Raw genomic sequence first — 25827 nt, 5'->3', positions numbered from 1 at the left:
GCAGAGAGAAATGACAAAACTATAGATTATAGTAAATACATAGGCTATTTTCCCTGAAGTTTCATTCAGTTAAACATTTCTTGGACACTTATGATTTTCTATACAATGTTTTAAGTTTCAATCATATTATGTAACTACTGAGCCTATTTACAGCCAATCACATAAAGCAATAATATAACTGCAATTTCCAAGTGCCATTGAAGGACAAGAGAACCAAATGCAAGGGAGCCCTGATGTTGCTATTGCTGACTTAGGAAGGAGAAAGAAGTTGATTCCATTTCTCTAAACCACTGCCAAAGGGGAAATAGCAAAATAAACTTGGCTTTAACTCTGGTTAGAAAGACATCCTGAATGTGGATAAATTAAACATTCGAATGATATTTTTAGTAAATATCCTTGCCATATACATATCCTTATTAAATTTAAAGATAATACAAAAGTGAAAAAATGTATGCTTGATGACAAAATAAGAACTCAAGAAGTTTTCTATAGAGTGAGAGATTGAAAAGAGTTGTCCCAAACCATACAACGATATTTAACACATTAAAATATCACATCCCACATTTTGATTCAGTTTCTTTTGAATCATATGGTACCTAAAAAAATCACAGCATCTGGTTGAATACAAGTCCACAACATGAACCAATGGTAGAACCCATCTTCTGGAAAGACATCAACATAAGCTCAGACTGTTAGCAGTTTTCATACCTTAGAAAGGAATCATTATTTTACATAGGTTAAACCACATCTAGGTTGTTATTCTGCTTATCTTTAGACACAACTCTTGAAGGACAAAATCAAATTACATTATCCAGAAAAGAACAACCAGGATGATAATGGGTTTTTGAAACTACAGAAAATAGCAGTAAAGGGAAAAGGTGAATGGGGAGAGGGAGTATGCTAAATATTTCCAAAATGGAAGTTTTGTCATGTGAAAGAAGTATTAGATTTACGCTCTAAAATTCTGCAGCATAGAACTAGAATCAATGTATATAAAGTAGAATAGCACATTTTGATTAAGTATGAAGAATAAAATTGTGATAATTAAAGCTAAGAATGAAAACATGCATCAGGTGTTGGTGTATTCCATCTATGTCATTAGAAGTATTCCAACACGTATTTTCCCTTAACATTGTCAATTCATATACCAAGAATTATGTTATTATTTCTATGGCATTCTAGGATTCTAACTTATTCTTGAGGGGTGACACAGTTTCATTTAGACAGCAGAACTCTCTAAGTGAGACATAATGTTCTTAAATTGCTTTGTCTAAAAGAAAAGAATCTAAAACATACTCAAATATAAACTTCGAAACTGATATTCATAAACCAGATGCAAAATCATGTCTCATTACTTCATTGTCTCACTCCACCTAAAACAGTGAGATTTCCTTTTTAAAAAGGTTAAGTCCAAACTTCCAAAAGATTTAGGTTTTGCAATCTTAGCCCTCTCAAAAAAAAAAAAAAAAAGAAAGAAAGAAAGAAAATGAAAGAAGAAGGAGAAGAAAAACAAAATCTGTACGATCTGTAACCTTTTAGACATCACTTTACCAACCCCTGACATATAATACTTCAAAATGTAAAATAAAAACAACATAATAAAAAAACAGGAAAAAAAATAGATTCACTGGCAGCTAATAGGGAAAATTTTATCTTATCTAACAGATAGTATTGGCTATCTTAAAGGGAAAATTTTGTGGGTTTTCATTATAGAAGGAAAAGAAACATTATAATATGTAATGCAGGGGGTAATAAAAAGAAGAAGGCTGCATCGGATTTTTATAGAATACATTCCTCTTTTTTTTCTCCATAATAGAAAAAAATCAGTTGGCTATGGGTTGTATGGACATGCTGTTTAAAATGAAAGGCTGACATCTGAATCCAAGTCAAGGAATAAAAGCATCACCTTATATATTTACTCAGGAATCATAAAAGTTCATTTTAAGGTTAAGAAGCTTGCATAATAGAAAGTTTTTACGAATGTTTATTCTAAGTTTGGCTACAGTATATATATATAAAATGCCTAAAATTGAATCCTTGATTGGGCAAATGTAGTGTCTTTGAAGTTACATAAACTATTTAGTAATGCTTTAGCATTCATCATTGCCTGTTTTAAACATGAAGAGTTTTAATTTATGTTATTTTTCAGTTCTGTGACCTGATGGATCTCCGTAAGAGCACTATATTAAATAGTGCCTTCCTAATGTTAGGAATAATAGTTATGGAATTAGGAGATTTGAAATGTTTTATTTTTACCTCCAGAAGAATATTTTTCTGTTAGATTTTAAAATAATTCCTTTTTTCTTTAACCATTAATGTTTCCTTTTAAAAACTGAAGGAAATATTTTATATTCATGTTTTTACTTGATGTGTAGTTTTTTTAATTTGGTGCCAATATATGACATTTTTTAAAAAGAGACAATTAACCCTGGAGTTATATAATAAAATGAGAAGAAAGGTTTAGTCTACACAATTGCATCTTATAAGGGAACAATAAGGTATCTAAGTCATGAATAAATTTAGGTGAACACTATTCTTATGTTCTTATGCATATGTTGTAAAAACCTTTCTGGAAGGCATTTTGGAAATGAATATAAAGCCAGCTAATGTACTCATACTTTGACCCAACAATTCCAGCTCTCATAAAAGCTGGAAATAATCTAAAGAGCGTTCAATAATAATTTTAGAATATCCATAATTGTATAACCATAAAGTAATGCACAATTCAAATTTAATTAACATGAAAGGATACTCAGGTGAAAAGACCAGGTTATGTGTAACCTGGGCATTTTTATGTGAATAGGAAAAATAATATGTAAAAGAATGCTAACTCTTAACAATGACCATCGCTGAGTTCAGGAGAGTAGAGTATAGCTTGGAGTATGAGCAGTTACGCAAGTCTTTTAAAAATATTTATTAAAAAAAATATTTTCTTGTCACATTAAACTAAATTCCTAACATTCTAATATAAGGAAAATGTTGATCATTCAAAAAGCTTTATAAAATTATTTTAAAAGTAGATTATTTTTCAGTGTAATTTTTAATCACTCTAAGCATAATAAAACATCCCCAAAATATTAATGATCATGTTCTTGTTATATTCCAGGATGCTAAATCCTTTGCTGCCATCTTTTGGAAGTAGGTTACTAATGCATGCCATGGATTTCTTTTAACCTGGAAGACTTCCCAGATTAGGAAAATAAGGAAAACTTATATTCTCGCAGGAGTGAAATGCTAAAGCAAAATTAGATTTTCTCCATAGTGTTGAAAAATATGTTTTATTCACACTACCTACAGCTGGATTCTGGCCTCTCTTTCTTTGAAAATCCTGAAAGGGGTGATCTTTTACAAGGAAACTCTGACTGACCAATGCCTGGGCTTTCCTCAACACTGTGTCTTAATTCCTCAGAAACTCAAGCATTTTTTGTGCAAAAACAGTAATAGTTTGTCTTTTTCTATCCCCAAACCAGATTTGTCTTAAGGTGAAGGGGCACAAAGCAGGAAGGGACTGAGCAATTCCAAAAAGGTATATGAAAGAGGGAGCTACACTTGGAAGAAATGACATGTAAAACTATTTCCACAGTGTGGGCTAATAGATCAGGAAAGAAAGAACACACTAGCTCAACTTCCCAAGTAAGAATAATGTCATTGTGTGTATGAAAAAATTAATAAAATTAAAGATTTCTTAAAACTTCAGTAGAATCATAAAGTCAATATAACAAACCAGTCTTGTCCGACATTTCACAGAAGAAAATAACTACCTGATTATCAAGTTGAATAATATTTTTTCAAAACTACCTGAGTCTCAAAATGGTACATTAGACATACTGGTATAATAGACTAACAGTGGCTGGTTTCCTTCATTCATCGGAAGCTGATAAACACTTTTAATCAGTGTAGTTGTTTATCACTGGATTCCTCAAGATTCCGACACTTCCCTTCTAGAAGTTCTCACCCCGGAAGTTGGCACTGGTATTGAGAAATGCACTTGTATCTTGGTTGTTTACTCTCATTCTCTTCCAGCATTAGCATTCAGTGTTTAATGTATATATAGTCCTTATCATTTGACATCAATGAAGATTTGCTTTTTTGTAGTGCACTTCTCAAAATGTTAGACATGTGCTTTATTTATTCACCCAGGACTGGCTGTGAGTACAACATCCTTCATCTCTAACTTGTGCTGCCAGTCACAGGACAATAAATAATTTGCTTGCTGAGGGGAGGGCAGGGAACTTTTGAAGAAGAGTCATTGCTCAGCTGCTTTATGATTGGAAATAGATCTTCTCATTCCCCTTGTGACCTGAAAGGCAACACACTATCACTGTGTTCAAATTCTTATATCTGCAATGAGATAGACTTCAAATTCATAGACCATTTCCTCTGCTTAAAATATACTTCTGATCTCTCTTACTTCCTAAATTCATTAATCAACTCACACTTAGTTTCTCTGTGAAAACTTAGTAGTGCCTTCAGGAAGAATTCTTTGCTCTCTCTTGAGACCTTCTCTCTTTGTACTTCTACAGAGAAATTAGCACAATGTCTAATCACTGTGTGCTTACCCAACCTTCCAGCTGTCTCTGGTCTATAAGATCTCTAGGCAGAGACCTACTCCGGTTTACATTTGAACTCTCCAGATCTGACCTAGAATGTTATTGATATGGGTGTACTAAATGAATGAATGAATGAATGAGTGAAGGCAAGGTTGAGAAGTGAAAAGGGCATAAACTCAAAAAATACTTGCTAAGCAAATATGTCTGAGATCAAATATATACTTGAAAAAAGAAAAAGAAAATAAAGAGAAGATGTTACATAAGCTACTGAAATTGTGTGTGTTGTAGTATCTTGTTTTTTTTTTTTTTAATTGAGTATATGTGGCCTTTGGAAATGTTTCAAAAATTATTTTTCATTTAAAATGCTATTTGTTTATGCATGAGTTCATGCAACAATTATGCATTTATTGCAAATTATGAGTTAGCTAAAATCATAGTATTAATTCAGGTATTATATAATGTCATTTTTAACATATTATACTGAAGCTACCTGAAAATATTGATAAAGTACATAATATTCTACCGCTTAAGATAACAGTAGGAAAATACTGTGCTTTAGGTTTTGTGTAGAAATAGGGTTGAGGTCAGGTTAACTGCTTTTGTTTACTATAGCTTTGTAAGCCATAGTTGGATATTGTTTATTAATTATTTTGTACTAAGTTGAAATTAAAAATCCAGTGGGTTCTATGGAAAAGAGGATTTTAAAGGCTTTTTCATTAATATTTTGTGTGACTTTTATTTTCTTAAATCATATGTAAATGAAAACTACATATTGGGCAGGTGGATTAAAAATGAACAGTTTTTTTGAATGGATATAAATATCCAACACGAACGAATTAGGACTTCGCATATTAGGATGATGTAGATCCTGTCTTCTCACTGTGGGCTCAGGTACCACAATGGAATCATACTTGTTTATTTTTTTTTAAAGATTTTATTTATTTATTTATTTGACAGAGAGAGAAAGAGAGATCACAAGTAGGCAGAGATGCAGGAAGAGAGAGGGGGAAACAAGCTTCCTGCTGAGCAGAGAGCCTGATGCGGGGCTCCATCCCAGGACCCTGAGATCATGACCTGAGCAGAAGGCAGACACACACAGACACTGAGCCACCCAGGCGCCCCATCATACTTATTTATTAATAACTTATATGAATTAGAAAGTTAACAGTAACTGGTAGGAATGAGAAATCTTTATGTAATGACTCACTCAAAAATGTTTGAAAATTCCAAAATTAAGCAAATGTTGATCAAACTTCATTTTCCAAACAAGTGGAACATGAACCAAACACAATTTTGAAAAAGTTGAACTGTAAATGTTGCTAAAAGCATAATTTTTAACTAAATTTCATATTTTTGTGCACATTTAGTTTTTAATACATTTGTTTATTAAACCATATATCTCAATGGGATTTTTTTATAAATAATTGTTGAATGAGTGAAAAATTAATAAATTTTAGAGATATGGGAAAAATACCAGGTACAACTTTAATTACTGGTCAATATATTTATTTGGACAATTTAGCTTGGATTAAATATCTTTTAAATTAAAAATAGTAGAAATCCATGTTATTTTGAAGTCTTTAAAGAAGTGTTTGTCTTTTGTTTATTGGAAGGATTCCCTATGCTAATTAAGTGATCTTGATCTGGGTTCCTTTAGCAGCATGTGGTGCTCCAGTCTTAGACCATTTTGTTTATTGACTGGTTTGATTTTAACCAGATTATCCACTTCCTATACAAAGGGGGAAGCTTTACATTAAAGAAATACTTGGAATGGTTTTCACCTGTGTCCACAAGGGATGATTTCTTTCCAGGTGCTTTGTGACTGAGTTGCATAAAAAGTGTATCTAATATTGACTGAATGCAATCCCAGGCGCCCTTGCAGGTATCCCACCTGCTTATTCCATTCGGTACTCACAGCAACTCTCTAAGGTGGCTATCATCATTATTATATTTTTCCCAGAAAAGGAAACTGGAACATAATTTGCCTGACATCACACGGGTATAGGGAAGGAGTACCAGGATTCAACAGAGCAGTTCCTCTCCTCAGCCTGCAAATGTCACTATGTAGCTATTCCGTCCCATCTGCCTGTACGCTATTCTGTCAGTGCACTATTCCGATTCACAGACTACATATCCCAACTCTGGCAAAATGGTAAATGTGCTTTGGCTCGAGCAGCAGGTGGAGGTAAGGATCTCACTCCACGAAAAAACTGAAGGCTCCTGGTTCCGCGTGGGAGCCGGAGGGTCCTGTCTACTAGGCAACAGCTGTAGCGCTGCGGACGATAATGCACCCTTTTCCAGGGACCCAAAGGGGTGACGTCATTTCCTTCAGCCGTTCCTTCCGCGACGCTTCAGGCGGAAGAGCGGCGTTGGGTACCCGAGAGACCTGGCGGTTGGGAAGTCACTTCCTTCCGGAGACGCGGTTTCTTAGCAACCGTCTCCCATCTCCGCTTTTTAGTCCCTCCCCTTTGCTCAGTCCGGTGCCAGTACCCGAGAGCCGGCAGGCCCAGGTCAGGGCGGGAGGCTCCTGTCCAAGGCCAGGAGCTCAGTGGGTGGCGGGAGCCCTCCGTAGGATCGGCTGGGGTGGGTACAGAACGCGGGTCTTGGAGGGTCTCGGAGGAACGGGGCGTGGATGGCTCTCGGTGTGCTCGGGCCTGGCGAGTGCTGGGAGCTGGGCGGGCAGGCGGCGCGGTGCAGTGCGGAGCCGGCGGGGACCCGGCGCCACTCGGCCCGGCGGGCGCGGTCCCTGGTGGCGCGCTGCTGCGGACAGCTGGGTCGCCTAAGCCCAGGCCTCCGCTCCGAGCACGGGAAAAGTTCACGGGCCCATTCGTGCAGTGATTTTAATACTGCCTATCATGGAAACTTCGTTTTGTTTTATCTAGCCCTGTGAGCACTGTTGCGAGAGGGAAGAGCGATTGGGAAAAAAAATATACATATATGTATATATATACATATATATATATATATATATATATCGCTATTAAAGTTTAGCATTATCTTTGTCTTTCACTAGAGCTGTACGCAAGCTTTTGCTTGTTTGCTTGTTTGTTTTGGTTGTCCTTCTAGCTGTATCTTTTATGCTGCCAATCTCCTTTAAAACAAGGTATGGCTGTTTCATGGGCACTGTTGTATTTTCTGAATGGAAGAGAAGTGAAAAATAAGGTGTTGTATTTTAACTGGCAACATTTTACCATACTAAGCTGTTACAGTCGTTTATTTGCTCATCCTTAAAATAATTGCCATATTCTTTTAGGATAACTTCAATTTGATTTTTCCTTTTTTTGATAATAAACTTGTGAAAATTTTATATTTCTTTATAAGAACACTAAATATTTAAGTGAATATGTAGCGCGATGTTATGAGATGCTTTTCTTAATTTTTTTGTTTGCTCTTTTTTTTAGCACTAAAGAGTAGTAATAGAAATTCTCAAATATGCAAAAAAGTCTGATTTGTTTTTTATTTCAGATACCACTAGAGTTTTGAATTATTCCTATTATTTATTAGCTGTTTTACAAAGGTAGAGTAAAAATCAAAAAACACTATGTCCGATGAAGTTTTTAGCACAACTTTGGCTTATACAAAGAGTCCAAAAGTCACCAAAAGGACTACTTTCCAGGTAAGTATTTCCAACGTTTTTGAGTGATTTTAAAGGTAAACATTGTGTTAGCAATGTTGGATTTAAAATGATTCTACAAAGGGCCCTGTGTAACACAGGAGTGTATCTTACATTCCTTTGGAGGTTTTGCAGGTGGTCCTGTTTGGGCTCAAGTGTTACCAACTCTCTTCTGTGTGGCTTACAGAAGACTACTTAACTAGCTTAACTACTAGGTTCTTACTAAGTTAAAAATTTAAATCAACTTTTAAAAGTTAAGTTATATAGCAACTTTAAATTTGCATGTAGTTTTTTTCTGTTATAATAACATTTCAGTTTTTTCCATCCAGTCACTACAGTTTTGAACTCAGCCTCTAAGTTTGCAGTATTAGTTACATTTATTACTGCAGTGTGCTAAAACAAAAGATCTTAAAAAGTACCAGTTTCTTCCAAAATGCCAGTTTGTAATAAATCTTGTCTAAATTGAGTCCTATCTTGTTTATTACTCTCCTGCCTTAATTACACCCTGTAACTAATTTATTTGCTGTTGCCTGTCTCCTCCTGTTGAACTGGAAGTTCCATAAGGAGAAGGGGCTTGTCTGTGATGTTACACATTGAGTCTGAGGGCTTGGGTGCATGGCATAAGGTAGGCTTTCATTGAATATTTGTTATATGAATGAAACCCGAGTCTGAAAGCAGTTATTAATCAAGCGTTGTTTAAAGAATTCTAAATATGAGACCTCTATGTTTGGATGGAAATTGATTTTAATTATCTCGTTTCAGGATGAGCTAATAAAAGCAATTACAGCTCGCTCAGCCAGGCAAAGGAGTTCTGAATACTCAGATGACTTTGACAGTGATGAAATTGGTATGTGTCAATGTGGAAAAGTGAACCACTTTTCCTTTTTTTGTTTCCTTAGTTATGTTTAACTCATCCCTTCAAAAATAATCAGTTATGTCAAAATAACTGGTTCTAAATAATTGGTTCTAAATTTCCAACTTTTTAGTGAGTAAAAAGCCACTCGGAAGCTTCAAGAAGTTGTATGATTATCTTGGTTTATTTCTGAATGGTGTATACTGAAAATATAAATTAACTGATAGCAGGTTTGAAGTAAAAGTATGCCTGTCTGCTATAAACCATGTTGGACACAACAGTGTCAACCTTATGAGACTCTACAGCGAATTAAAAACTAGAGCCCAGAGAACTAAACTTTAGTGCATGTCATAATCACTTTTGTAATGCTTTTTGTAAATCAGATTTTCTTTTGGCTGTAATAGGGGTTTAGTTTTAAAAACCTAGTATATCAGTGCTGGTATGACTTAATTTTGTCTCTTTCGATACTGTAAAAATATTAACATTTTAGGTTTCAGATGTAAGCACACAGAATTCCAAACTTGAAATTCAGCACTTTATACTTTAATATGAAGTAAATAATTTTTAATGTTCTTTGTGAAAATAATCAGAACAGTAGTTAAAGCATTGCTGTATTGTTAAATTGGCATTCTTTAATACTCTTCTCACAGTAAAATCTAATACTCTGGTATGGATGAAATTGTAGAACCAAAGTTTTTATGGAAAATAATTTAATTAGCAAATAACTAGAAAAGTTCTTACACTTACCAGTGTTTTTGATTTTATATAATGAAGTCATTTGCAAATAAAAGCTCTACAGTCCAAAACCTAATTTAAATAACCCAAGTCATCTTTATTTTGAGGAACCTTTGAATGACTTCTCAGAGCAAGTGGAGAGTTTGGCACATAATTCACACTCACTAAGTATAATTAATGAATAATGAATAAATTAATGAAATTGAATTTTTTTTTTCAAAAATACCAATAACAACTGCCTAAGTTAGTTGTGTGTTAGAGCTGCAAATACTTGTACATTCATTGTTGTAAATTCATTTCTCGTCTTTAAGGTAATCTTTTTGATTAATACGACCTTCACAACTTTAAAGAGGCTATTGAAAACGTTTTTTCTCTTCCATTTTTCAGTTTCCTTAGGTGATTTTTCTGACACCTCAGTAGATGAAAATTTGGATAAGAAAAAGATGAATGATTTCCATTTATCAGATGATGAAGAAAAGAATTCTCCAAAACTGTCTTTTTTGAAAACCAAGAAATCAAACAGTGACATGATGGAAGATGAGGCAGTATTCTCCACCAAAAATGATGAGGAAATGGCACCTGATGGTTGTGGAGATATGGCTGGAACTCCCTTATCTGAATCTCAAAATAAAGACCAAGAAATTGAAAAAGACAAAATTAAAATGAAACCTAAACCCAGAATTCTTCCAGTCAAAGGCAAATCTTCAGGTAATTCATGTTACTATATTTCTTGAAAACATATTTTATTTATTTTAATTTTTAATTTTTTTTTTTTAAGATTTTAGTTATTTGAGTGAGAGAAAGAGAATGAGAGAGAGCACAAGTGGTGGGAGGGACAGTGGCAGAAGGAGAAGGAGACTTGCTTCCTCAGGTCATAACCCTGAGATTATGACCTAAGCCAAAGGCAGACTTGTAACCCACTGGCCACTCAGGTGCCCCTTGAAAACTTATTTTAAGATAATCACAAAATATATGGTAGCTAGTAAATATTTAAGAAATAGGCATAACTTTGTAATTTAGAGTTATAAAGCAAAATAATGGAACCATATAGAAAACTCATAATTCTGATGTCCAGTTGCATGTTAGTCTTGCATGTATGCTGGTGCCTAACAGAAGGCCAGAGTACCTTGCCCTCCACAGCTGGGGCTCCCACAGTTTCTAGGTCCAGCCTTCTGAGGCCTTTGGGCTTCAGTTTTGTTTTTGGAGATGCAACTGCAATGCAGTCCTTTCTAATCCATTTTACACTCCAGAAATTAGTTACAGCAGGAAGGAACTAGTCCTTCAGTCATTTCCATGCCATCATTTGCCAGAAAATCTTTTTGACGTTTTAGAATGTGAAGGGATAGAGTTTTGTTGTTGGTGTTGGTATTTAAGCCTCCAGCTTGCCTTACGGAAACAGAATCCCCATTTAGTTTCTCTGTTCCCTGGGAAAATCCACTCAAACTCAGTTTTCTGAAGGGAAGTTCCTGGTATGATTGGGAGTAGAGTTGTTTCTCCACAGTTCTACTGAGCTCTAGACACAATGGAGCAAAGACGAAGTGAAGCAGGAACCAGCCTCTCAAGAGGTCCCCTGGGCCACCATACAGAAACAGGGTCATAGAAGTTTAAGGTTTTGGTGTCTTGTAGTCATTTTTTCCTGTTTTTAGAAAAAATATTAGTTGATACTAACCTTCATAAAAATATCTTTCCTTTATATCATCATTAAATATTCTACTGGTAAATATTTCATACTTCACATATTAGATATCACTAGTAACATCAGACAGAACTTTATTTCAGAAATTTTAAGGGAACCACTCCTTCCCCCACAATCCCATTGACTTTCAAATATGAACAGAGCAGGGACTACTAGGAGAAGAGACATTATATTGTTAATTATATGTGACCTAGGCAAATAAGGTAGGCCTTATTGTCCTCATGAGGAGGAGGATAAAACCTGCTCTTCTCTTTCTACTGAATTGTTTCAAGAATCTATTGAAGTATATCTCAGAAACTCTATAGTTCTACCAAAAATATAAGCACAAGACATAATGAAACAGAATTAAGCTGCTGAATGTACCTTCCCGGTGTACTGAATAGCACCAAAAATGGAGAGAAAGGAAGCATAATGGAACTTGGTGAATAATCTAGTAGTTCACCATTTCCCAAAGTACATTCTACAGTCTGTTGCTTGGTATTATTGGAAAAACACAGAATTTTAGAAATTTTAAAGTGATTTCTTAGTGGGAAAACTTCTTGGAGCCATTAATAAAGAAATATGAATGGGGTATCTTCAAGAAGAATAGAGCAGACAGTATTTCCTGGTTCCAGTAAATTTAGAAATCTATTTTTGTGGATTGTATTTATCTTATTTGTCTTGATTCTGAAAAGCTTTTTATTAGGTAAATGAAAGCATACAGAAATTATGCTTACATAGAAAATGTATGCTTTCTATGCTTACATAGAAAATGTAAGCATACAGAAGCTAAAAGTCTTAGATAGAAGTATCTAGTTAGAACTGGATGGTGGATAATCATTAATAATCTATCTATTTAATACTTAAAAAAAAAACATGTGACAAAGTAAAATTAATAGAGAAATATTGTCTTTAAACCACAAGATGGCACCAAGATTCTAAATATTATACACAAATGTGCAATACTTTTTTTTTTTTTTTTAAAGATTTTATTTATTTATTTGTCAGAGAGAGAGAGAGAGAGCGAGAGTGAGCACAAGCAGATAGAGTGGCAGGCAGGGGCAGAGGGAGAAGCAGGCTCCCTGCTGAGCAAGGAGCCCGATGTGGGACTCGATCCCAGGACGCTGGGATCATGACCTGAGCCAAAGGCAGCGGCTTAACCCACTGAGCCACCCAGGCGTCCCGCAATACTTATTTTTAAAGTCATTAGCCATTTGCAATTTATTTTATGTTATATAAAAATAATTACCAAAAACAGTTAGTCATTTACACTTAATTAGGAAAGAAAGCATTTTGAAATTGTATAGTTGTGTTTTTGTTTTTGTTTTTGTTTTTCTTTCTGAAAGCTTAACAGTACTTCTAGGAGTGGAGTGGAATTTTGGTATAAAATATATTAAAGTCATTATTTGTAGACTCTTCAGATTGAAGAAAAAAATTGAGATTAGTGGTTAGTGCCTGGCATATACAATTCAATAAGTATTTTAGTGTAATCATAAGTGAATGATTTCATTCATGAAAGAGAGTGTGGTTCACAAGCTAAGCTTTATCCTTTTTTGAATTTTTAGACTTTTTTTCTTATGAAGTTTGGAACTTAGTATTTTTAATGTGAGACATTGCCAAGTAGCAATTAAGGCTTTATAAAAATACTGGAACCTGAAAGTTTACTTTGTTCTTGCTGTCTTTTGTTAAAAGTGTAGTAACTAGACTCTTCACTTGATTGAGCAACTGTCACATGGGGAGTGATTGCAGAAAGTAATTTTTACAGGATGTGTTGCTTTTATTTTAACATTAAAATGACTAAAATCATGAACTTGGAGCCAGGGTGCCCTTGCTTTAATCCCACAAACTAGAGTTTATGACCTTGGGCATATGACCTCTTTGTTCCTCATTTTATTTGTCTGTAAGATGGGCATAATAGTTGAACCTGAACTAAAGGTTTGAGACAATTAAATGAGTTTATATATTTGAAGTGTTTAGAACAATCTGGCATAAAGCACTTTTCTAAATGCTTTTATTAGCATTTGTTCGTAAGCAGATCATTTTATTTTTCCATACATATTTATTATAAATACAGTCTGTTTCAGAATGTTACAGGCACTGTGATGATAACTAAGAATACGACATTAAAAAACATTGTACCAAAAACAAAACAAAACAAAAAAACCAAAAGACGTAGTACCGATCCTCCAAGATTGTCTTAGTCCATTTGGGCCACTATATGAAAGTACCATAGACTGGATGGGTTTTAAAAAATGGAAACCTATCTCTCACAGTTTTAGAAATTACAAGTCTGAGATCACGGTGCCAGCACGGTCAGGTGAGAGCCCTCTTCCAGATCTCAGACTTCACATTGTGTCTTTACAATGGTGGAAGGGGCGAGAGAGCTCTCTGGAGGCTCTTTTATAATCCCCTTCATGAAGGTTCCGCCCTTGTGACAGGGTCACCTCCCTACTGCCTTAATACTATCACCTTTGTGTTTAGGATTTCAACCTAAGAATTTGAGAGGTACACAAGCATTCAGACTGTGGCAAAGACTTTACAATTTAATGGGAAGGTATATGAAAGGTGTAGTAAGAACACAGGAAAGGAGGCACCTAAGTTTACCTGAGGGCATCAGGTAAAGCTTCCTGGAGGAAATGGCAATAATAGTTGTAACTGAAATAATAGTACCCATAGTCAGGAGTCTTGGTTGCAAATGACTTGACTCAAACTAAAGTGGAAAGAGAAATTTATCACCTTATTGAGCATGGATGTCAAAAGACCTCTCTTTAGGTCTGATTAAGTTTGTAAACAGTAGTTTTATGTGATCTGCATTCTCTACTTCTACTTCTTCTTCCCTCCCTGATTTCCAGACCTCCTCACTATCTCCTCCCACCCCTGTCACTGGCCCAGTTACTCCATCCGCTGGTCCTATATTTTTGTCATTGGGTCTCTTTGTCTCAGACTTCCCTTCACCTGGCTGGAAGGAATGCCACTAGTAGTCCCCAAATCATATCCTTTGGGCCTTGTGACCTTAAAGGCATATCCTCCAACTCTAAATAGAAAAATACTGACCTGACCATCTGCTGTGGACAGGGGAAATGATGTTTCTGTGATAAGCTGGGAGGGTGATACATACTGTGAGCACACCCCTCTCACTGAGGTACAGAGGAGATGTTTGTTAACCCACTAGAATTACAAGGATGGAGAAGAGGAGAGACTACCCCAAAGAAAACAGGAGTGACAAACAAACCAAAAAAAACAAAAACAAAAACAAAAAAAAAAAAAGAAAAGTTTACCACAGTTATTAATGTTCACTGAGAGCATTTACCATGAGTCTGGCACTGTGCTATGCACTTTATTTTCTCACTTAGGTCCCACAGGTACCTTAGGAATTCTTAACTAATTTTACTAACGGGGAAACTGAGCTCGTGGAGATATGGTCATGTAAGGTTATAATGCTAGTAAATGTCGGAGCCAAGATTCATGTATGAAATACCTGAACTAGACACACTCCTCCAGACAGAAGGTAGAACGGTAGTTGCCAGGGGCTCTGGGGCGAGGAAAAGAGGACTTGCTGTTCAACAGGTGTAAAGTTTCACTACGAAGGTGAATATATTCCAAAGATCTGTACAACACTGATTCTCTAGTTAGCAGTACTGTATTGTGTGCTTAAAATTTGTTAAAAAGATAGGTCTGTAACCACAGACCTGGTTACAGACCTACCCTCTTAACAATTTTGTAAATTGTTTTTACTACTGGGCGCCTGGGTGGCTCAGTGGGTTAAGCCGCTGCCTTCGGCTCAGGTCATGATCTCAGGGTCCTGGGATCGAGTCCCACATCGTGCTCTCTGCTCAGCAGGGAGCCTGCTTCCCTCTCTCTCTCTCTCTCTGCCTGCCTCTCTGTCTACTTGTGATCTCTGTCAAATAAATAAATAAAAAATCTTTAAAAAAAAAATTGTTTTTACTACAATTTACAAAAAAAAACCTGACTCAACACCTTCTTTTAGGCATTATATAATATTCTGCTTACACTTAGGCTCGAAAGACAGGCAAGCATTTGTCAGGAGAAGCAGCGGGAAGCAGACATTCTAGGCAGAGGGATGAACTGGGTAAAGGTATGGTAGCAGGAGGGATTGTGGCACAGCAGTGAGACAGCAGTGAGCCCGGCATTTCTGGAACATAGATTACAAAATGGATGTGCGGGTAGATGAGGCAGTGCCAGCAGGAGAAGACCATAAGACCTTAAGCTTTTATTCCATAGGATTTGACGCTGGGGAGCCATTGAGGCATTTTATGGAGAGGAGTAATGTGATCTGATTTTCATTTTTCAAATACCTCTGAGGCAGTAATCTAGGAAAGAGCGGATGAGGAGCTGAGGGTGGGGATGCAGAAAGTGGGTTAAATGAGAGATGTAGCAAGAATCAGTGGGGTATCCTGACCCATTAGATATAAGGGGAACAGAGGGAGGAATCCGGGATGGCTTGAACGTTTGGCCAGAGTTTAGAACACAGCTAAAATTGGCAATTGGAACATTTATAGTAGTGCCACTTGGTATGATGATGGAGTCTTCTAGCAGTGTTCATAAGGCCATGTGTAGATAAAGAGGATGAAGGTTTTGATTATTTCAGTTTTGAAATTTTGTCAGAGGGAAACACTGGTAGAACAATGAAGAAATGAATATGCTTAACAGGTAAAATTTGGGCAAAAAGTTTATGTAAAAACTTTCTTATATTTTGAGGGCTGGACGAATACCAGCCCTAGATTGTTGTTTTAAACTTGGAAGTAATGGAAATAGTCACTGAGAAATTTTTAACTGCAGAGAAGTTTTATGGATTCAAAAAGCAGCAGCTCATAAATGTAGTTCTTCATTCCTCCGTCCGGGGAGAGCGAACACTTCTGCCCCCAGTACCGACATCACCTTCGTACTTGTAACAGAACTTACCTTTCTCTTAGAATTTCTTCTCCTCCCCTCCCAACCTGTAAAATCCCTGGACGGGGCCATGGTCATTGTCTTGACTATCAAGTCTGGGAATGTGAGTAATCTGTATGTGGCCTAGCCACAGATACTGGCTGAAGGTTCATAGATGAGCCCCCTCCTGTTAGAGAGGCAGAAACTGGGGCATAGTTGGGGTTTTGTTTTTTATTTTTTATTTTTATTTTTTGCATGCTAGGAGAGTTCATAAAATTGAAGCGTTAACTTTTCACAAAACATAAGTATGCTAGTTCCTTCCGGGATGGCAGCTACTTTTAAAAAAGAAAATTTGATCATGAGCTATTGCTTATTTGTGCTTCTGGGAGCTCTGTGTAGAGAACGTTTGTGGGCTTCTTCTGGCTCTCCAGGACAGAGAGCCACGGTGCACAGGCACAGGAAAGAAGTGGGGCAGCGAAGTGGTGGTAGGTGAAGTCATGGGCACTGTTCGGTATGCTCACCTTAAAACGGTTTATTTTTCAACAGAAAACAGCAGCAGTCTTGAAGCAGACAAGCACTTTAAGCCTTTACCTCGTCCACGGAGCATGTTGAAAAAACACAGCCACAGGGAGGAGAAAGATGGGCTAGGCAAAGATGAGACCACTGCCCTCCATGAAGAATTGGAGGCACATTCTGCACCCTCCCCCTTTCCAAAACTAAGTGACAGACAACTAGAAGCTGTGAAAAAATTGTTCTCCGAAAACCTCGATCCTGAGGTTAGCACTACTGTTGAATTGCTGGATTGTGCTCTTGAACTGAGGTCTTTGCAGCTGATTATGGAAAAGAGAGTATTTGTGTGCATGCATGTGATGTGTGTGTGTGTTTGTGTGTGTCACACATGTTTTCTTCAGCAGTTGATAGGGAAATCTATAAAGCTTTCTTTTTTTTTTTAAATATACAGTATTCCACTGAGTCTAAAACTTCAACTCTAAGATATAACAAAGATGTAGCATTATTTTATGTACTGCTAAGAAAGGAGAAAACTACAGACACCAGTAATTATAAAATGAATCATCCAATTGCAGAGAAAGTGAAATGTGAAAAAAAAGTTGCCCTTTTGAATCTATGCAATACTATCTTTCATCATAAGAATTTATAGGTTTATTCACATACCTTTTTTTTTTTTTTGAAGATTTTATTTATTTATTTGTCAGAGAGACAGAGAAAGAGCACAAACAAACAGAGTGGCAGGCAGAGGCAGAGAGAGAAGCAGGCTCCCTGCTGAGTAAGAAGCCCGAAGCGGGACTCGATTCCAGGACCCTGGGATCATGACCTGAGCCGAAGGCAGCCGCTTAACCGACTGAACCACCCAAGTGTCCCATATTCACATATCTTTGAATTATATTATTTATGGCTAAGGAAAATATAGCCAATGTCATTTTATTTATTTGGTTTTATTCACTCAACAAAGGTATATTGAATGATCATGGCACTGTCCTATATTTTGGGGATCTGCCAGAATGGGAGTAAATGTGACCCTTTGGGATTTCATCAGAGAGTTTACTATGTATTGTTATTAGGAGAGAACGCTGGGCCTCCTCTCTTTACATTGCACTGTGGTTAGTGAACTTCCACCTAACATTTCAGAAGGAGTAAGTATGGGAAGAACATTCTGTCTCCATAATCTGCTTGAGCAAACTGGGGAAAAGGAACGGAATGGTACCTGACTAAGCTTCTTTCTTTTTCTCCTCACTCTGCGGTAGTGATGCGTGTAAAGATCTGGTCCCTGGAAGGTGGTACAGAGGGAAACTGGGGGCAACTCCTGTGTGTTATGACTAAATAAATAAACCTTTCCAGTTCGGATAGGAAGTATGAGCACGGTAGACAACAGGTTCAAATCTGGTTTCGTAGTTTAGCTTTGCCAGTAAAGCTGACAATTTGATATAAATCTTTCTGACCTCAATGTGCTCTTTCCTAATTTGTTCTGAAAATTCAAGAAAAGAAAAAGAGGTCTTCTCAAACCCAGTCATTTTATATTTAATAAAATGATCTGGTCAAGTGGATTTCGTGTTAGTTTACTGTAGCTGCTATAACAAGCTGCCACAAACTCAATGACTTTTAAACGACAGAAGCCTCCGGTCTGGAGGCTAGAGTCCAATGGGCAGCGCCACGTTCTCTCTGAAGCTTCTAGAGAAGAATCCTTCCTTGCCTCTTCTGCCTGCTGTTGGTTACCAGCAGTCTTTGGTGCTCCTTGGCTTGTAGCGGCATCACATCCTTTGCTCCATCATCATGTGGCCTTCTCTTCCCTGTGTCTCAGTGTCTCCCTCTCTTTTCACTACAAAAGACACCAGTCATTGGATTTAGGGCCCACCTATTCCAGTATGTTTTCATTTTAACTACTGCCATTTGCGAACACTTTATTCTCAAATAAGATCACATTCTGAGGTTCTGGATAGACATGAATTTCGAGGGAACACTATTGAAAGTGGTACTGGTTCCTCGCTTTAAACAATCTTTGCTAACATTTCCATATCCCTTGATTTAAGGGGAAAAAAAGGTATTCCTAAAGTTTTTTTTTTGATTTGTTTTTGTTTTTTTTAAATATTGACTTTTTTTTTTTTTAAAGATTTTATTTATTTGTCAGAGAGAGAGAGTACACACAAGCAGGCAGAGAGGCAGGCAGAGAGAGAGGAGGAAGCAGGCTCCCTGCCAAGCAAGGAGCCCGATGCGGGACTCGATCTGAGGACCCCAGGATCATGACCTGAGCTGAAGGCAGCGGCTTAACCAACTGAGCCACCCAGGCATCCCGGTATTCCTAAAGTTTTTAAAGTAACATCATATTATGACAAAATTTAACCAAATAAGATACCAACTTATAATCCCACCATCTCATAGTAACTATGTTTATCAGTTTTATTCCCTTTTAGCCTATTTTTCTAAACTTTTTATCACATTTGTCATCTTAACATAATGTTTGTATCATGCTTTTTCTTTATCTCAATATTAGATCATGAAGTGTTTCTATGCTGCTGGGTGATCTAGAGACCATATTCTCCTTACTGATTATAACATAGCCCATAATATAAAACTTTTATGTTATTGTGGGGTATATTGGATACTTCTATTTTCTTTTTTTTTTTTTTAAGATTTTTTATTTATTTATTTGACAGACAGAGGTCTCAAGTAGGCAGAGAGGCAGGCAGAGAGAGAGGAGGAAGCAGGCTCCCTGCTGAGCAGAGAGCCCGATGTGGGACTTGATCCGAGGAAGGACCCTGAGATCATGATCTGAGCCGAAGGCAGAGGCTTAACCCACTGAGCCACCCAGGTGCCCCTGGATACTTCTGTTTTCAATAATCTAAATGTTACATATTTTTCATTATAAAAATCTTCCTGACTGTGCTCTGAATCTTCTTTAAACCCACCTTCTCAAGGATTTCCCATTTATTTTTTCGCTCAACTCTTCTCTCGCCGTATCTATGACCTTTGGCCCTTTATTGGAAGAGTCAAAAACTGGAAGGGTCTGTTTCCATCCACATTCAACTATGATCAAGACTTTTTAACTTTGTGTACACTCCCTCTTGATATCATGCCTCTCCTCCTACTGTCTTATCTTCCTTCAAATATCTTGAAATTTTGGATCTTGAAATGGTGACATTTGCTTTCTTACCATCCTCATCTCCCACCTTTCCTTTGTGTGTGTTTGTGTGAGAGAGAGATAGAGAAGAGAGCAAGGGGAGTGGAGATGATACATATATATGTACAAATGTCAAACTAAGCATTCCTGGGATAAAATCTGGTTGATCATGGTAGAATATTTTATTGTGGGATTTGATTTGTTAGTGTTTTGTTAAGACTTCTACATCCATATTTACAGGGCTATTTACCTATAATTATTTCCTTACAATGTTATTATCAGGCTTGGGTATCATATGAGTTGGGGAATATCTCTTCCTCTTTTTTTCTAAAAGTTTGTTTGGTATGAAACCAAAAGTTTGGTATCAATTTTTTTTTCCTTAATTGAGAGAATTCACTAGTGAAATCAATGTGGAATTTTCTTTGTGAAGAGATACTTGACAGTAAATTTTATTTTTGGATACATTATTTTGGTATTCAGATTCCCTGTTTCATCAATTTGGTAATTTATGTCTTATTAAGAAATTTGTCCATTTCATCTAAGATTTTGAACTTATAAATGGGAGGTTGTGATATTTTTTATCCTTTTGATGACAGTGGGATTATCATAACATTCCATCTTTTATTTCTAATAAAAAGTTTATGTTTTCTGTCTTCCTTGTTAAATCTTGATAGGCATTATCCAGTTTTATTAAACTTTCCTAACTTTTCTAACCAACTTTGACTTTGTTAATTTTCACTATTGTTTGTTTCTAATTTCACTGATTTTCACTTATTATTATTACTTTCTTTGGGTTTAATTTACTTACACCCTTAAGTTAGAAAATGGGTTCATTGATTTTAAGCCTTTTATCCTTTCTATTAAAACCATTGACAACTATAAATTTCCCTCTCCGCACTGCTTTAGGAGCACCCCATTTTTTTTTAAATTTTTTATTTCTTTTCAGCGTAACAGTATTCATTGTTTTTGCACCACACCCAATGCTCCATGCAATCTGTGCCCTCTCTAATACCCACCACCTGGTTCCCCCAACCTCCCACCCCCCGCCCCTTCAAAACCCTCAGATTGTTTTTCAGAGTCCATAGTCTCTCATGGTTCACCTCCCCTTCCAATTTCCCCCAACTCCCTTCTCCTCTCTAACTCCCCTTGTACTCCATGCTATTTGTTATGCTCCACAAATAAGTGAAACCATATGATAATTGACTCTCTCTGCTTGACTTATTTCACTCAGCATAATCTCTTCCAGTCCCGTCCATGTTGCTACAAAAGTTGGGTATTCATCCTTTCTGATGGAGGCATAATACTCCATAGTGTATATGGACCACATCTTCCTTATCCATTCGTCCGTTGAAGGGCATCTTGGTTCTTTCCACAGTTTGGCAACCGTGGCCATTGCTGCTATAAACATTGGGGTGCAGATGACCCTTCTTTTCACTACATCTGTATCTTTGGGGTAAATACCCAGTAGAGGAGCACCCCATTTTTTTGATGCCTTTCATTTTCACTGTCATTTCTTTAAATATATTTTCTTTAAATGTATTTTCTAATTTCCTTTTTGACTGGTTATTTTGTGGTGATTAGTTTTATTTTCAAATATTTGGATCTTCTCTAGATGTAATTTTGTATTGATTTGTAATTTGATTTTGTTATGAGCAGAGAATATATTTTACATGATTTCACATTTAAAAAAATTCTTTAGGTTTTTTTTTTATGGCTCAGCCTAAGTGTATCTTATGAAAGTTCAATTTGCATTTATAGAGAACGTAACTTTTGCAGACATTGGGTGTAATGTTCTATAACTTCAGTTTGCTCAAGGTGGCTGGTAATGTCTCTGAATCTTCTCCATCCTCACTGTTTTTGTGTCTAGTTGTTTTACCAAATATTAACTAAGGGGTGTTGAAATCTCCAGTTATGTTTGTGAATGTGTCTCCACTTCCCTTTAGTTCTGTCAGTGTTTTATGACTCTGTTGTTAGACACATACACATTTATTATCATTATGTCTCAACCCTATTTACATTATGAAATGTTTCTACCCCTGGTAATACTCCTTATCTTGCAGTTTGCTTAGCCTGATATCTCAGCTTTCTTATTACTGGTATTTGCATGGTGTACATTTTCCTATAATTCTCTTCAAACTATTTGTGACTTTCTTTTTTATTTAATTTTTTATAATAACACTTTTGTAATAATTATTTGGTATTACTTTTTTTTTTAATCAAGTCTGACAGTCTGCTTTTTAATTCTATTCCATTTGTGAGTATAGAGTCCATTTACTTTTAATTTGGGACTGATTTGTTGCTGTGGGTTTTCTGTTTATTTCATTTTATTTAGTTGATTTATTGTTCCTCTATAATGTTTTCCCTGCCCTTTTTTATTTTTTTTGAGAGTTAACCACATGGGTTTTAGTTTCCAATTTTGATTCCTCTGTTGCCTTTTTAGCTGTACTTATTTGTGTTATGTTTTTAGTAGTTGCTGTGTGGATTACAAGATGCAGCTATGAATTATCAGTCTACTTAGATACTATACTATTTCATATTTAATATAGAAATCTTGTGATAGTGTAGTTCCATATATTCCCTCATCCATCCTGCTATTGTTGTCATATTACACTACATTTATATATGATATAATCCTCACAATTCAGTGTTACAGTTTCTCTTTAAACAAAATTTTTTGTCTTCCACTTTTAAAAAATTAAAAGAATAAATATTTATAGTTTTCTTAAATTATAATATAGCATTTCTGAGGATCTTTATTTTTATTCCTTCCTGTAAGTCCAAATTACCTTCTAGTATTATTTCCCTTCAATTTAAGAACTTATTTTTGTTTCGCTAGTGATGGGTTCTTCAGTCTTACTTACCTAAAAAATATTTATTTCATTTTCATTTTTGAAGGATGGTTAGCTGAATATATGCTTCGGGGCCAACAGTTCCCTTCTCATCCTCGCAACTCTTTATAGGTTTCCATTGTTCCTGGCCTGTATTATTTCTGGTGAGAAATCAGTGATAATTCATTTTGTTGCCTTCCTAAATATGTCTTGTTTTGGTTTTTTTTTTTTCTGACTGCTTTTCAAGATTTTTTTTCAATTTTGTATTACAGCATTTGACTACAGAGTAACTAGATGTGTGTGTTTTTAAAAAGTATTTGCTTGGGTTTCTTTGAGTTCTCAGGATCTATAAGCTGGTACTTTCTAAGAAAATGGGAAGTTTTAAAATATTTTTTCCTGCCCTAGTTTTCTTTTCTCTTCTTTTAGTACTGAAATCTTTGGTATGTCTCATCTAATCTCTAAAATTCTGTTTATGTTTCTTCAGTCTTTATTCCCTTTGTTTTTCAGATTGAATAATTTGTATTGCTCTGTCATCAAGTTCACAGCCATGTTCTGCCATCTTGATCTGCTGTTATCTATCCAGCAAATTTCTTATTTCAGTATTGTAGTGTCCAACTGTATAATGTCCATTGGTATTTTTATATTTCTAGTATCTTTAAGATCCCATTTGTGTCAGCTTCCATGCGTGCATTTCCTCTAAGTGCTTGAACATACTTATAATGCCTACTTTAAAGGTTAATTGTAATATATGGGTCATCTCTAGGTTGGTTTCCAAGGACTGTTCTTGTGGTTTTTGTTTTTATTTTCATGAGTATGTGCCACCATTTTCCATTTCTTTACCTATTTGGTAATTTTTTGATTGAATACAGGACATTGTGAATGATTATGTTATAGAGATTCTAGATTTGTTATGTTCCTCTGAATAACGTTTTAGTATACAGATATTGTGGCTGAACTCAAATTCCCAACTCTGTCTCCCTTGCTCCAGATACCAATGGAAATCTCTGCTTAGTTCTTTCAATTTGTAACTGCTGTGATTTTATAGGATCTTCTCTGATGTCTTTTCTATGCCATGCATAGATGAGCAAAGAATTTTGAGTGAATTTTATATGAAGATTTTGGGGTTCATGCCTACTGCAGCTCTTCCTCAAACTTACTGGCTGATCTTCTAGTCCTAGACTCTATCCTCTGCTCCCTTAAGCTAGCCCAGTAAGGCTGTAACCTTGTACCACTTGAGCTGCACAGATGGGTGAACTCAGACATAAAGCTACTAACTTGCCAGTCTCCTCTGCAAAACTTTGTCTCTCGAGGTAGATTCCTATGTTTCATCCCTTTTGTCATCTTCCTAGATGGTTTCTATTTACTGCTTTTAACAAATAATTGTCTTTGTACCATAAAATATTGTGGAAATAAAAAATAGAATTTATTATTTATACAACAAAGTCAAACTTATTACAGTGTGATACCATCAACTTTTGGCTAGATTACTATTCTCTAAAGAGATGTGTAGTTCAGACACACAATTATTTCATTTCAGATAGAATTTTCAGAATTTTGAGGAAAACTCAAGTGCATGAAATCTATACTATTTCTATCTAAATATTTGGTAGTAGCTGTTTACTTGGTTTTATAAATTGCTTTCATTTGCCAAATAGTAATATTTGACACCAAGGGTTTTTGCCTACTGTCTCCTTTATGCTTTCTTAGAAATAAGAATTAGAGAAAAAGATATCACATCTTCATCTCAAATATTTATGAGATTTGATTTGAGAGCAAGAGTTTTGAAAATCACTGAAAACAAATATCGAGATGCTGGCTCAAGAACTAGAATAGCTCTTTAGTGACCCCTTTTAATGATCAAGCCATCAAGTCTTACAAGTAAAGCATGTTAGCCTCCATAGGCTTAATGCTTTTGGTGTTTCAACAGCAAACTCCTAATTATGATGATTTCAGACTTACAAAATAGTCTTAATAATGCTGTTGCCCTACCACAAATCTTAAGAACTAAACCTACATAGTAAATTCTTTCTTTCTTTCTTTCTTTTTTTTTTAAACAGGATCCATGTTTAACAAGTTTATCATCGTCGTCCCTTAAAGAAAGTCTTGGAGATTCCTTTTCACCAGGATCTGGAGGAAAAGCATCCATAAAAGGTGGTTGTATCAAATTATTACATCTTAGTTTATGTGTGAACTCTATACTGCTTAGAATCCTATTTGTAAAAGAAAGAATACATAGTTATAGGAATGACAGGTTTATATTTGCCTCAAATTGTGCTATTTACTAACCATGTGATTTTAGATGCAGAACTAGACACAGTTCCAAGAGTAAAGTAACTAATCTCTCTGGCCCTGTATACTGATCTTATAATGGGGATCATAAGAGCAACCTACCCCACACAGTGGCCATCAGAACTAAATGGGTTAATGATACATGTAAAGCACAAGAGAACAGTGTCATGGTAAGCATGCAGTAAGTGTGAGAGATGATGTATTTCTTTCCTTAGTCCTATGACTTAGAGCTTCATGAGAGCTAAAAAGGCATCGCTGTTTCTAGGACCGAGATGTGTAACATTTATTAAGTGCTTGCTGTGTAGTATAGTTTTTGCCATTTTACAGATGAGAAAAACTGAAGTGCAGAGATATTGAGAAACATACCCAAGGTCAGTAACGGAGCTGTAATTTGAATCTTTGGCTCCATAGTTGTTCTTTTTACTGAACACATTGATTAGCAGCTCTAAAGAATCCACTGATGGTACTTGGAGTCATGAGTGCTCTCCAGATGAACAGGTCTGACTCTATTACAAAATTATCTTAACTCCTGCTTATTGCAAAGTAGGTTTCAAAGATGGCTTTGATGAAAGCAGCAGAATTAAGACTTTGACAATAAAGAGACAAGGTTGGCCAGCAGGTGGCTCCGAGTAGAGCTGTTGGTGATTGATTTCTTTCTGTTGAACATTCCAAAGTGGGGCAGACAGAATAACGGAAGCAGTTCTGTGATAGCAAAATGGAATCTTCTCATGCCAGAGCCTGAGACTGTCCTTTGGAGCAC

At 36.0% G+C, this 25827-nt stretch overlaps 1 protein-coding gene across 1 annotated transcript in view; it reads left to right on the top strand.

Annotated features, from left to right (window-relative positions):
• Positions 1-7869: 7869 nt before the first annotated feature.
• Positions 7870-25827, top strand: part of LOC111155684 (microtubule associated protein 9) — a 32459-nt gene continuing 14501 nt past the window's right edge. Inside the window, exons 1-5 of the mRNA XM_022515981.1 lie at positions 7870-8166; positions 8926-9010; positions 10139-10459; positions 16863-17092; positions 24836-24929. Of these exons, the coding sequence (XP_022371689.1) occupies positions 8092-8166; positions 8926-9010; positions 10139-10459; positions 16863-17092; positions 24836-24929 (805 nt within the window). The 5' untranslated portion in view covers positions 7870-8091. The remainder of the gene's footprint in view (positions 8167-8925; positions 9011-10138; positions 10460-16862; positions 17093-24835; positions 24930-25827) is intronic.

This window comes from Enhydra lutris, unplaced genomic scaffold (genome assembly GCF_002288905.1).
Source record: "Enhydra lutris kenyoni isolate GAN:26980312 unplaced genomic scaffold, ASM228890v2 scaffoldscaffold3, whole genome shotgun sequence".
In the NCBI taxonomy this organism is placed as follows: Eukaryota; Metazoa; Chordata; class Mammalia; order Carnivora; family Mustelidae; genus Enhydra; species Enhydra lutris.
Note: the sequence above shows the minus strand (reverse complement) of the source record. Positions and strands in the feature narration are given on the sequence as shown.